Source organism: Trichechus manatus, unplaced genomic scaffold (assembly GCF_000243295.1).
Source record: "Trichechus manatus latirostris isolate Lorelei unplaced genomic scaffold, TriManLat1.0 scaffold00213, whole genome shotgun sequence".
Classification (NCBI taxonomy): domain Eukaryota; kingdom Metazoa; phylum Chordata; class Mammalia; order Sirenia; family Trichechidae; genus Trichechus; species Trichechus manatus.
Window position 1 is genome coordinate 2,549,914 of NW_004444149.1, and position 12,382 is coordinate 2,562,295.

At 55.0% G+C, this 12,382-nt stretch overlaps 2 protein-coding genes across 2 annotated transcripts in view; one reads left to right on the forward strand and one right to left on the reverse strand.

Moving 5' to 3' along the window:
* UBE2Q1 (ubiquitin conjugating enzyme E2 Q1) overlaps window positions 1–8,184 on the forward strand; it is a 26,006-nt gene extending 17,822 nt beyond the window's left edge. The window contains exons 5-17 of the mRNA XM_012559115.1: window positions 7–208; window positions 2,401–2,505; window positions 2,830–2,934; window positions 3,537–3,587; window positions 5,166–5,306; window positions 5,488–5,572; window positions 5,834–5,894; window positions 6,099–6,189; window positions 6,301–6,359; window positions 6,459–6,507; window positions 6,745–6,840; window positions 7,159–7,225; window positions 7,702–8,184. Coding sequence (XP_012414569.1) covers window positions 7–208; window positions 2,401–2,505; window positions 2,830–2,934; window positions 3,537–3,587; window positions 5,166–5,306; window positions 5,488–5,572; window positions 5,834–5,894; window positions 6,099–6,189; window positions 6,301–6,359; window positions 6,459–6,507; window positions 6,745–6,840; window positions 7,159–7,225; window positions 7,702–7,733 — 1,144 coding nt within the window. The 3' untranslated portion in view covers window positions 7,734–8,184. The remainder of the gene's footprint in view (window positions 1–6; window positions 209–2,400; window positions 2,506–2,829; window positions 2,935–3,536; window positions 3,588–5,165; window positions 5,307–5,487; window positions 5,573–5,833; window positions 5,895–6,098; window positions 6,190–6,300; window positions 6,360–6,458; window positions 6,508–6,744; window positions 6,841–7,158; window positions 7,226–7,701) is intronic.
* An 817-nt stretch (window positions 8,185–9,001) lies between these two features.
* TDRD10 (tudor domain containing 10) overlaps window positions 9,002–12,382 on the reverse strand; it is a 69,363-nt gene continuing 65,982 nt past the window's right edge. The window contains 2 exon segments of the mRNA XM_004391315.1: window positions 9,002–9,127; window positions 10,717–10,787. Of these exon segments, the coding sequence (XP_004391372.1) occupies window positions 9,002–9,127; window positions 10,717–10,787 (197 nt within the window).

A 12,382-nucleotide genomic window follows, 5' to 3' on the forward strand; every position in this document is an offset into this window, starting at 1 on the left:
CCTGAGGCGGGAGCTGAAGCTGCTCGAGTCCATCTTCCACCGCGGCCACGAGCGCTTCCGCATTGCCAGCGCCTGCCTGGACGAGCTGAGCTGCGAGTTCCTGCTGGCTGGGGCCGGAGGGGCCGGGGCGGGGGCCGCGCCCGGACCGCATCTGCCCCCACGGGGGTCGGTGCCCGGGGATCCCGTCCGTATACACTGCAACATCACGGTGAGGATCCCCCTTGCGTGCGCCTCTTTGGGGGCCCCTTGTCAGGGATCACCCCGTATACCTTTTTGCTCTCGAAGGACCCGAGAGGCCAAAGCCCGTCTTAGGGCTCGGCTCCTTCCCACAGGTTACACTTGTCTCTGCTGCTTGCGGTTCTGTCGTGCACCCAGAATCTCTGCCATTGACCCTTGATAGCGAGAGACACCCCGACATATGGCGCCTCGACTACCCCTTTCCACCAGCCCACCCACCCACATCCCAAGGTTCACGATTTTGGCTGCTACTCCACGACTTTACCTTGCCACCTACGAATGCCCCTTTCTCCTGCCACTCACATCTCAAGGTTCCAGGTCTCTGCACTTACCCGCCCAGCTGGACGGACCTGGCCTGGTACACATTTCAGTGATGCCACCTTCTCAGAAGTTCCTTTGACTTCGGATGTTACCACCTGTGGGATCCCTGCCCAGGCAGCCCGCAGGCAGCCCCACTGTGGTCTCTGAATTTTACCAAGTGGTAGTTGGCAGTTCGTTGACTCTTCTTTCCCTTCTTTAGCCTTTCTGTTTTTCCCTTGGTGTAACCTCTCTCCTCTTCCTGCCCCAGCTGGTAGCAGATCTGCCAATCCCCTCCTGGTCCTCGTGGACATCTTCAGTTGCCCTAGCTTGTTGCCTTTCCCGGTAATGATGGTGATGAGCGAGGGCACCCCGTGTATCGGGGGCAGTAGCAGTTCCATTTCTCCCCAGTGAGCATCTGTGCGAGCTAGATACCTTACATGTCTCCCACCTAGTCTCTCCTCCCACAGCCCTTGGAGAAGGCTGGTCTCTGGAAATGAGGGACTGTCTGGTACTGCATGGCACAGCACCTATATTGGTTGATACTGCTTGCTGGGATGGTGTTCTCCCTGCCGGGAGCAGTAGCTAAGGAGCCGGGGCAGTGCTTTATCCCAGCAGGCAGAGTGCTAGTGGGAGTAGTCCAGGGAGAGATGGATTTGTGAGTTCTCTGGTATTTGGGGGCCTGAATCCAGGATACATGGTTCTTGTTTTCTGTCCCTTTCCTCAGTCAGACTTGGACATGCCAGGTCATGCGACAAGCCTCAGCTTGGGTTGGATAGTGCCCCAGGAGGACTCTTGTCCTGTTCCCTGTCCCACCCCTTTTTTTAACCAGAGAATTAAATTGAGAGGCTAGGGGGGGCTTAGTCGGGTGAAGACTGAGCATTTTTTATTTTTCCCACAGCACTGAGGCTTAGAGGCACAGCAGCGCTACGATCCCCGGTAGAAGTGGGTAGTTTCCTTAGCATGCGTGGAAACCCCAAGAGTTCATTTGGTTCCTGAATTAAGTTTCCAATCCCATAAGGGCGGGATTATCCCCATCTAGCTCCCCTTTCAGTGGACGGAGGCCATTTGTCTCTCCCTGGCAGGAAGTCCGTTTATAGAGAGGGTCCTCAGTCAGACTTCCTTCCTCTGGCCCCTCTAAGTGAGACTTGGCCTGAACTGGCCCCTTTGGTTTGGGTAGTGGGGGAATCTGGTCAGGCTGTATTTGGCACCGTGGCTCAGGAATGCTGGGAATGTCAACAGCGTAGGCCTCTTTCTCCCAGCCTGCCATGTGGAGCCTGACAGCCCACGCTTGGACTGAGAGGGTGGCAGGTTTCCAAGGAGGAGGTGGGGGATTTGGTCTTTGAGGGGCTCTGCTGGGGATGGAGTGGGGAGATTCCTCCTGATACCCCTTCACTCTCAGCTTCTGGAGATACGATCTAGTTCGCATCCCTTCTTCCCCAACTAGTTAAAGTGAGCTGCAGTCTTTGCGCTTTTTTGGCATCAGTGTGATTGGGATGAGATGATCTCTTCCTGAGCTGGTTATGGGGTGTGAGAAGCAGAAGGGTTGGAAGACGTTTCGATGTGGAGAGAACCTTAAGTCTGGAACTTGTGTAGGCTGCACAGCAGATCAGGAGGCTTCCTTCTCTATTAGCAGAGTTTGGCTGTGCCGCTCTTCCTGGTTTACTCTTAAGGAAGGCAGGAAAGGGCCCTCCCAGGGACGTTTCTCTTAGCCTAGGATTTGTTGGGGAGTTGCCCGGTTCGATACTGACCTGCTGAGCTGGACCTTTATGTGTGTGTGTTCGTGGGAAGGGCAGGTGGGCAGGCAAAATCTGGCTTTTCCCAGAGTCTCCCGTTTTGACTGCTCTCCCTGCTCCTCTCCCTCAGGAGTCGTACCCTGCTGTGCCCCCTATCTGGTCGGTGGAGTCTGATGACCCTAATTTGGCCGCCGTCTTGGAGAGGCTGGTGGACATAAAGAAAGGGAATACTCTGGTGAGGGGCCGGGGCATTTGCGGGGGGTGGGGGAGACGTTGATCCCTATGAGACCCATGTCATGAAGACATCCTGTGAAAGGGAGATACGTCTGGAAGGTAGATGGTGTAGTGGGCTGGACATTGGGGGGGCAGTCTCCTCGGGAGTTGCTTGCTGGCAGCAAAGGGAGATCCTGCACCAGCCCCAGGATTGGTTCTCCGGTAGACTCATTCCCACAGCCACATGGTCCGTAAGGTTTGGGGCTTGAGCTCTTAGCTCATCCGTGTACCTGTTCAGATTGAAGAGGGGAAGGAGGGTTTGATGTCACTGTGTCCCCTGCCCCAGCTGTTGCAGCATCTGAAGAGGATCATCTCCGACCTGTGTAAACTCTATAACCTCCCTCAGCATCCAGATGTGGAGATGCTGGATCAGCCCTTGCCAGCAGAGCAGGTGAGCGCCTGCACATCTGGGCCTCAGTATAAACACTCGTTAATGGCGAAGACTCTGCAGTAGTTCCTGTCCACCCCTGGCCCCCGCCCCACTCCAGACACAGACACATCCTGACACTCAGCCTGTGTCTCCTCCGGAGGGGAATCTGGCTAAGTGGGGCGCTAGCAGCTTCATCTCCCCTAGCAGAACTCACTCTCGGGGGCGGCATCTCCTGCCGGCGGTGGGGTGGGAGTTGGTACCATGATCTTAGCAGTAGCGGCTGGCGGCCGTTGGGGACCCAGGCCCCTCGTTTAGAACCAAAAATGAATTTCAGCCTAGAGAAACTCAAGTAGAGGAGGGGTTTGGGGAAAATTAAAGTGGGATTTGTGAGGGAAATGACAGAAGCTGCCATTTTCCTTCCCTTGGATTCTTTGGCATATGGTAGGAGAACAGTGGGCTGGCAACGGTCACTCGCTGGGCTGTTGCTGCCACTCTGGCTGGTGGAGAGGCTGGCAGCATTATGGGCAGGCCCAGTGTCCAGACCTGGAGCTCGGGAGGAGGGCAGGGGCTGCATTCGCGGAAACCACCGGTGCTCTGAACTCCATCTTCCCCTCCCACTGCAGTGCACACAGGAAGACGTGTCTTCAGAAGATGAAGATGAGGAGATGCCTGAGGTAGGCTTGCCCCCTGATGGGGCAGAAGCGCTAGCGTTGGCGGGAAGTTCTTTCCGTAAGCAGCGCGGATCACCCACTGTATACAGAGCTCCAGACTATAACTGGGGAGAGAAAAGTCCCAAAGGCATAAAGATGTGCTTACTGACCTGGAGGAACAGCCAGTGTAGACGAGGACACAGACATCTACATCCAGCCACTGAAGACAGCACAAAGTATCAGCAAGTGCACATCTGTTCAAACCAAGTAGCTGATGGGTCACAAAGACTTGAGTCTGTGTCCTGGATCTCCTGGTTTTGTTAATTGGGGGTTGTGCCTGATCTCACTGAGATGTAATTGTCTTATCTCTAAAATGGGATCATAGTATCTCTTGCCTCCAGGTTGTCCTGAAGATTAGGTGAGGCGTTGCCCGTAAAATGCTTTGTGTAGTACAGGATAAGTGCTAAATAATGTATCTGATACATTCTTTATAGACATTAATAATTTCGGAGACTATAATTTAATGGTTAAGAGTTTGAGTTTCAGAGCCAGACAGAACCTGATTCAAGTCTTAGTTCTGCTAAGAGTATAGTATGATTTTGGGCATGATAATTAACCTCAGTGCACCTCGGCTTTTTCATCTGTAAAATGGGGATAACGGTGGGATAATGATGGGGTGGTTGTAAGAGTTAATGAGCCTAGTGTGTATAGCACCTGCCATGGTCCCTGACGTGTCGTAAACATTCGGTAACGTTCGGACTGATGTAACAGGAGATGAGCGTTATTCCTCTTGCCAGAGTGAGGAGACCACTTTGTTTCTTAGCATTGGATTCTGTCTCAGGAGCTGCAGCTTCTGTAACTTTGTGAGGGTCTCAGGGCCACACAGGGCTGGTGATACATGAAACTCATTCCTCCAAGGCGGTGGCCAGCCCTCTGTGCCCTCCCCCCAATATCCCGGGACATGGGTTTCTCCTCCCCTCTCTGCGCCGCACACACCGTGAGCTGGTGGCCCACGCGGAGCCAGGTGCGTCAGGGCTCAATCTTGACCTCCGCCCCCTCCCTTCCTGGAGCTCCTTTCTCACTTCCATCTTGGCAGTGGTGTGTCTGCCTGCCTGATCCAGGCCCTGGACTTGGAGGCGGGGAGGAGATTTGTGATGAGGTTTCTCCTTCAGCCCTGAGGCCCTGCGGACTCAGTCCAGTAGTTACCTAGTGAAACATGAGCTCCGAGTCAGCGTCAGGCCAGAGTCATGCTGCTGGGAGTTAGGGGAGGGTTTCTGCTGCCAAGGAGGAGTTCTAGGATGGTTGGAGCAGGTCATCCTGGGGAACAAGAGGACTAAGTCCCTGTCTCCTTTCCCTAGGTCCTTACTGTAGTTCTTGAGAATGGAATAAGAGAAGAAATTTGCCCCGTTCTTGCAGATTGTAGAGCAGGGCTGCGAGTTATCCTGGAAGCGCCAAAGGGTGTTGTGTTCACGGCTGCTAGAGGGACTGCTGCCCTCTTACCTGGCGGCTCCCAGCCACGTGGGCCTGGGAAGGTGACGGCCCTGTCCCCAACCTGCGGTTTCTTTGCTCCTCTCTCCCACTCCCACCCCACACCTCCTCCAGGACACAGAAGACCTAGACCACTATGAAATGAAAGAGGAAGAGCCAGCCGAGGGCAGGAAGTCTGAAGATGACGGCATCGGGAAGGAAAACTTGGCCATACTAGAGAAGATTAAGAAGAACCAGAGACAAGATTACTTAAACGTACGCGCCTTCCAGAGAGAGGCCGGCCAGAGCGGTTGGTGGGCGCCAGCTGGGAGGTGGTAGGCCATTGCATGTCAGTATGGGGAGCAGACACGGATTACGGGCGTGCCTCATCCTTCCCGAAGTCCGTGTGTCCCAGCCCACGTGGCCATGGGATGTTCCTGCCGTCCCTCCCTTGCAGGGTGCAGTGTCTGGCTCGGTGCAGGCCACTGACCGGCTGATGAAGGAGCTCAGGGATATATACCGATCACAGAGTTTCAAAGGCGGTGAGTTCATCTCGGGGGCTGGCACAGGGGCTTCTCGGAAGGAGGATATGACGGTGGACAGGGACCCTAGGAGCTTCTGGGATCCGTGGGTGCTTGGGAAGTTTTCAGGCTAAGAACGGAGCTTCTGACGTCGGTGGCTTGCCCATCTGGGGTGAACCTGGTGCTGCTGGTCTGGGCCCCTCAGCCTGGGAAGGGGATCTGCATTCGGGTTGTTTACCGCCTGGACCATCCCAGCGACCCTGTCTTCTTCCCTCCCGCCAGGAAACTATGCAGTGGACCTGGTGAATGACAGTCTGTACGATTGGAATGTCAAACTCCTCAAGTGAGTGGGGACTCTGGGACTGGAAAGGAAGCTGAGCAGTGGGAGCCTCAAGGGCAGTCCCCTCCAGCCTGTGGGCTGCAGGGTGTCCCGGGAGTGGGTGTGGGCAGTGGTTTGTCTGCCTACTGCCAGCCTGCAGCACGAGGGGCTGTCGTGAGTCCCCCGGGCTGGGAACAGGAGCCTGAGCCCAGACTGCTTGCTTCATAGAGTTGACCAGGACAGCGCTTTGCACAACGATCTCCAGATCCTCAAAGAGAAAGAAGGCGCTGACTTCATCCTACTTAACTTTTCCTTTAAAGTAAGATACTTCCTTTGCAGTCCCTCCCGCCCTGGCCTGGTCTTCCCTCTGCCTTCATGTCCTGGGGCGGCGCTGGCCTTCCCTCCTGATGATTGTCTCTGTCTCTCTCAGGATAACTTTCCCTTTGACCCGCCATTTGTCAGGGTTGTGTCTCCAGTCCTCTCCGGAGGGTGAGTGCTCGGGCAAGGGGGGAGGGTAGCTCCTGCTGCCGAGGGTGACGAAGGAACTTGGAACTTTTGCAGGTACAGCTGACTAACCTTTCTCTGCAGGTATGTCCTGGGTGGAGGTGCCATCTGCATGGAACTTCTCACCAAACAGGTGAGCCTGTTTCTGGCTCTGGGCTGGGCAGGGCCCGGCTCGAGCTTTACCACATCCACACCCCCGTGGGCTGGGTGAGGGGCGTTAACGCGGCCCTTTGGTTCTGCCGGGCAGGGCCTGCCCCCACTGACCTGGGCGCACGTGATGGCTGTGCTGGGGGTAAAGGGCAGGGGTTCTTGTAGAGAAGCACTGGCCTGGAGAACAGTCCTGACGGGTTTGCTGTGTCGCCGTTACCAGGGCTGGAGCAGTGCCTACTCGATAGAGTCCGTGATCATGCAGATCAGCGCCACGCTGGTGAAGGGGAAGGCGCGGGTGCAGTTTGGAGCCAACAAAGTAAGGCGCTCGCACCCGCCTGCCGGGGCTGGCTGATTACAGGCTGTTTCAGGCCCAGGCTGACCTCTGAGGGCCTGAGAGGATGAGGCCCCCTGGGCGGGTGGCACTGGATCAGAGGGGCAGCCTGAGGCTCGGGAAGGGCCTGGGTCTGGAAGGGTGAAGCCTGCGGGACTGTGCCCCAAAGGGACCCCCCAGGTGGGGGCACTAGTCTGCCCACAGAGCACAGCGTTGGCAGCCAGGACTCCCGGGTCTCCGGGTGGCAGCGTCTGGAGTGTGAGTGCAACTGCCATGGCCTGACTGCTGGTTCCCTCTCCCCAGTCTCAGTACAGTCTGACCAGAGCACAGCAGTCCTACAAGTCCTTGGTGCAGATCCACGAAAAAAACGGTGAGGCTGGAGCCTGCGCTCAGGGATTCGGACACTTGCCAGCCCAGGGGTCTTCCACTTCCCGCCAGATAGCAGGAGCCCTTCCTTTGGTTTCTGGGCTTTACCACCTGCGTCAAATCACAGCGCCCACCCTGGTCTCCAAAGGGCTGGAGGCGGCTAGCGTCCACAGCCTCTCCTCCCAGAAAAGCCCCCGTGACCATGTCCCTGTAGACTTGGTGCTACCCCTCCTCCCTGCCACCCTCTGAAAAGACTCATCCAAGTCTTCGTCAGCCCAGGTGGGGCACACCCTTCTCCCTTCCTTGATGCGCTCCAGGTAGGTGGTTTCTCGGCTTCCCGGGCACCAGCTCTCCCCCGCATCGTACGGCCCTCCCAGGGTCTTTTCATCCCAGACACTGGAGGCATCTTCGGTGATGAGCGGTCGGGGGTGGACTTCAGTCCCCGCCTCCCTGACGGGGCTGTGTTCTGTGTGTCTGCAGGCTGGTACACACCCCCAAAGGAAGATGGCTAACCCCGGAGCGTCACCCCATCCTCCTTCCCAGGCGCCACTGGACCAATTACCTTTTGAATGCTGTATTTGGATCTCACGCTGCCTCTGTGGTTCCCTCCCTCGGTTTTCCTGGACGTGATAGCTCTGCCTGTTGCAGGACAGTGACGGCTATTCTAAACGCTAAGGAAAAAACCCACACACAACTGTCTCAAGTACTCCAGACTGACTGACAGACCAGCCAACCACCTTGCTGGAACCCTTGCTAGCAGGCATTCTTATACGAGAAACTTCGAGCCTCCTTCTCTTGCTGGAACTCAGCTGTGCTCCAGACCAGAGCCTCCTCACCTATGCTATGGATTTTTAATTTATTTTCTCTTATTTCATGTACACTGCTTTTTTTGGTTACAGTGTATGATGGATGTGTATGAAAAAATGTATCTTTGGGAAAACAATTACAGTTTGTTAATTTGAAGATGCTGGTCTTGACTCATCTTTATTTTTATTCCCATATCCCACCCCACACCCATCCCCTGAACTCCTTGGGAGGTGGGGGAGGGTGCCAAGCCCACTGTGGGTTTGCAGATGACAGAGGCTGCACTTTGCTGCTAAAGCAAGAGAACGGGGGAGCTGCAGCACACGCTTCGGTCACCCCCTGGTCTAGATTTCTCCTGTAGGCCTCTGGAGCAAGCCGCACCTGTTCCCCTTGGAAGGCAGCACCTGGCCTGCTGAACTACTGAGCTGTGGGCCGAGACGTGATCTGAATTCCTGGGACGCTTTTTCTAGTTGCTGAGATGTTTTCAAATCTCTAGGAAAAAGAATAAGGAGGCTTAAGAGGCTGCTTCACAGAATTGCTTTCAGATGAACCGCATGGGAGTGGGGGCGGCCTCCTACCTGTGTATGGGGACTCCTCTGATGGCCGCTGGGTGGCGGGGTCTCCGTCGCTTCTCCTCCGGCCCAGGCGGCGGCCTCTAGCTAGCACTGAGCATGACGGCTGGTGACCGGTGACTTCTGCTCACCTCCCTCCTTCGCTTCATTTCATCTTGTAAAAGAGGATATTGGCACAGGTGTGAAGGAAGGTGTTTGGTTTGGAGAACTGGATTCTCAAGCCCCTCCTACAACGTGGGTCCTCCCGGAAGGTGTTAGCTTCGGTGCGGGGAGGGGCTGTTCTGTACACCTGTGTCCTCACCCCGGGCTCTGGGGATGTGAGGGGGAAGTGAGGTGGGGCGTCGGCTCAGAACCGTCAGCGCTGTGTTGTATGTAGGTGCTGCTGTAAACGTGGGGGCCTGGCTTCAGCGGAGAGCAGGTGCCGCCTGCACCTCCTCGGCCGTAAGCTTGCCCTGGAGCTGAGGTGGCCTCTCCGGAGAGCCTGTGCGTCGAGACTGGATGATGAATGGAATGACAGAGGCCAGGGACGGCTAAATGAAGACCTGGACATGGAAACCCCAGACTGGGGCCGGCTGCCTGAGAGCCAGCAGGATGCAGGAGCTCTGCCATGCTTGGAGCACAGCCATTTTAACACTGGCCATTCCCCACCCCACCCCTCTTTTTTTTTGAGGGATGGGAACATCTTGCTTCTTCCAGTGGATGGAGGGTTCGCCGGTCCCCCTCAATGCTGCTCTACCCACCCCACCGGATTAGGGGTGCTAATGTGTGCTGAGGTTGGGATAAAGAGGGGAGACCAGGGGAGAATTCATTCCATGGAGCCAAGATCTGGTTTCCAAGGCCTCTGGCTTCCTTCTGAACTTATCACCAGCCCTGGCTGGAACATAGATTGTGTTTTTAATCACATGTACTGTGAGCTGTCCTCTGTATAATGTATTTTGTAATGTATTTTTCTCATCTACCAAAGGATGAAACAAAATTATTTAAATAGTTTGGCTCTAATAAAATTATTTAAAGAAATAATTGGGTTCTCATTCACTTGCCATGAAGGAGAATGCTAGCTCCTGTGAGCTGTGTAACACCACCGAGAGAAACCTCCATTTTTCTTGTCAAATATTCCCTTTCATGACCTTAAGTTTAAAGTTACAATAAAGTTGCAAAGCATAAAAAAGAATCAAGGCCGTATTGTTGCCATGAACCGATTTTCTTCTCTCCAGGAAGAGGGCAAGGAGAGATGAAACAGACTTGTTACCCTGCACCTCAGGGGTGCGTCTCTAGCCCAGGCGGGGTGGGCCTGGCCCGGAGCCCACAGAGGGGAGCTGAATGAGCAGACGAGGCACACAACAGTTTCTCAATCTCCCTGCAGCGGTTTTAGAGGGCAGGAGTGCGGACCAGGGGCCAAAAAGAAGCACCAATCGCCCCAAACTCATGAAATATACCAACGTTTATCTGCCAAGGGATGGCTCCCTGGTTAAATGCTCTCTACCTGATTCTACATGGAACACCTGGAAAACGAGGCAGTGGGCCCCTCTGTCTTCCAGAATCCATGAGGGTAGCTTAGATCATGCCCTGGGGTGCCAGGGAGGGACGCAGGGAGGAACACAGGGCTGCCTTAGGCTTCCAGCCTAATGGGAGCTCCCTGTGCTTGGTTCAAATGTCCCTGCTGAATTGGGGAAATGAAGACGTGATCAATTAAGACTTCACCCTCTTCTTGAGTGGTGAGCTAGGGGTGAAGACAAATGGGAATCAAATCCATCTGGGCACCAGTGCGGCCTTTTCCACCCCCGGGGCCTCAAGGGCTAAAGGGGTAGAAGAGGCTGAGGGAGGCTTGCTATGGCTCTGAGGCGGACAGGAGAGAGGACGAGCTGACTGCAGCCCTGTCATTTACACTCCTCAAATTCAGGGTATGCAACTAGAAGAGAGGATCCTGGTGGGAAGGGAGGCAAGCCCGCAGCCGGCGTGCCCACTGCCAGCCCACCCGCAGCCCAGATTACCTCATCCTCTGCTGTCTCGGGGAAGGGCAGGTAAAGCCCTGGTCCCCAGGCCTGGGCCGTGACCTCCAGCTGAGACTCCAGCATGGCAAGGGAGAGGGGCCAGCCGATTGAGACACGGAGGTGGTTACCTCCAAGTTCAAAGCACCAGTGATTTTCCCTGTCAGGATGCGACGGATAACCTGATACGAGCTCAAAATGTCTACAAAACAAGAGCGAACAACAAAATCTCCGTGGCACTTGATTGGGCAAGGGGGGGCCAGGGAGGGGAGAGGCCTGGGCTGCCCAGGGCTGCTCTGGCTGCCTTAGCGGTGACTTCTCGGTGCGAGGGTAACATGACCTAGTAAGTGTGGAAGAGGTGAGGGGAGGGCAAAGTAGAAGCCTACGAGAGGAGGTGGCCTTATTATTGTTGTTAAAATGATTACAGGGATGGGAGACCTTACATTCTCTAACAGGAAACTCTACTGGGGATGGGAAATTGAAGGAGCCTGCTCTGAGAGATGCAGAGGGCTTCACCGTGATGGGTGAGCAGTCTCACAGGCTGGAACCAGGGAGCTGCCCGGAAGTTCTCCCTGTGGCCGGCCACACCCCCCGACTCTGGGACTGTCTGTGTGCCCGAGAGGGCTCCTATGAAGAGTCAGCCCTGGAGTCAATCCCTGCTGGTGCCATTTCTTGCTCTGAAACACCAGGAAGCTCCTTTCACTTACAGAGTTACGTTCCTCCTCTGTAAAGGGAGGAACTTTTCTGTCTGTCTGATGTCTCTCTCGGGGCTGTCTCAAAGTCCAGGCGAGACGCGTGCACACTTGCAATGGGGCCACATCTGGCGGGGACACACTGACCTTTTCCAGCTGGCTAGGGGGCTGCTCTTCTCAGTGGCTGCCCAAAGATCAGGATCCCTAGCTACCCAGTTACTCCCTGTGACTCCTTGTGATCAGGGGCCCTCCTCACATGCAGTGACCCGAGCTGACCTCTGGGTGGTGCTCCCTGACCACTGGGCACAAAAGGACCAGAGAGCCCATCAGCATCCCGGGGGCCAGGGCCCAGTACTTTTTGGAGATACCTTTCCACATCACTTCATGAGTAGGAAGGTAGGCAGGTAAGTAGGAAGGTAGGTAGGTGGGAAGGTAGGTAGGTAGGAAGCTAAGTAGGTAGAAAGGTAGGTGGGAAGGTAGGTAGGTAGGAAGGTAGGAAGGTAGGTAGGTAGGTAGGAAGGTACGTAGTAGGTAGGAAGACAGGAAGGTAGGTAGGTAGGAAAGTAAGTAGGTAGGAAGGTAGGTAGGTAGGTAGGAAGGTAGGTAGGAAGGTCAGTAGGAGGGTCAACAGGTAGGAAGATAGGTAGGTAGGTAAGTAGGAAGGTAGGTAGGAAGATAGGTAGTACGTAGGTAGTAGCTAGGTAGGTAGGAAGGTAAGTAGGTAGGTAGGAAGGTAGGTAGGAAGGTCAGTAGGTAGGTAGGAAGATAGGTAGGTAGGAAAGTAGGTAGGAAGGTAGGTAGGTAGGTAGGTAGGAAGGTAGAGGAAGGTAGGTAGGTAGGAAGGTAGGTATGTAGATAGGTAGGTAGGTAGGTAGGAAGGTAGGAAAGTAAGTAAGTAGGTAGGTAGGCAGGTAGGTAGGAAGGTAGGAAGGTAGGTAGGTAGGAAGGTAGGTAGGAAGGTAGGTAGGTAGGAAGGTAGGTAGGTAGGAAGGAAGGTAGGTAGGAAGGTAGGTAGGTAGGTAGGAAGGTAGAGGAAGGTAGGTAGGTAAGAAGGTCGGTAGGTAGGTAGGAAGGTAGGTAGGTAGGAAGGTAGGTAGGTAGGAAG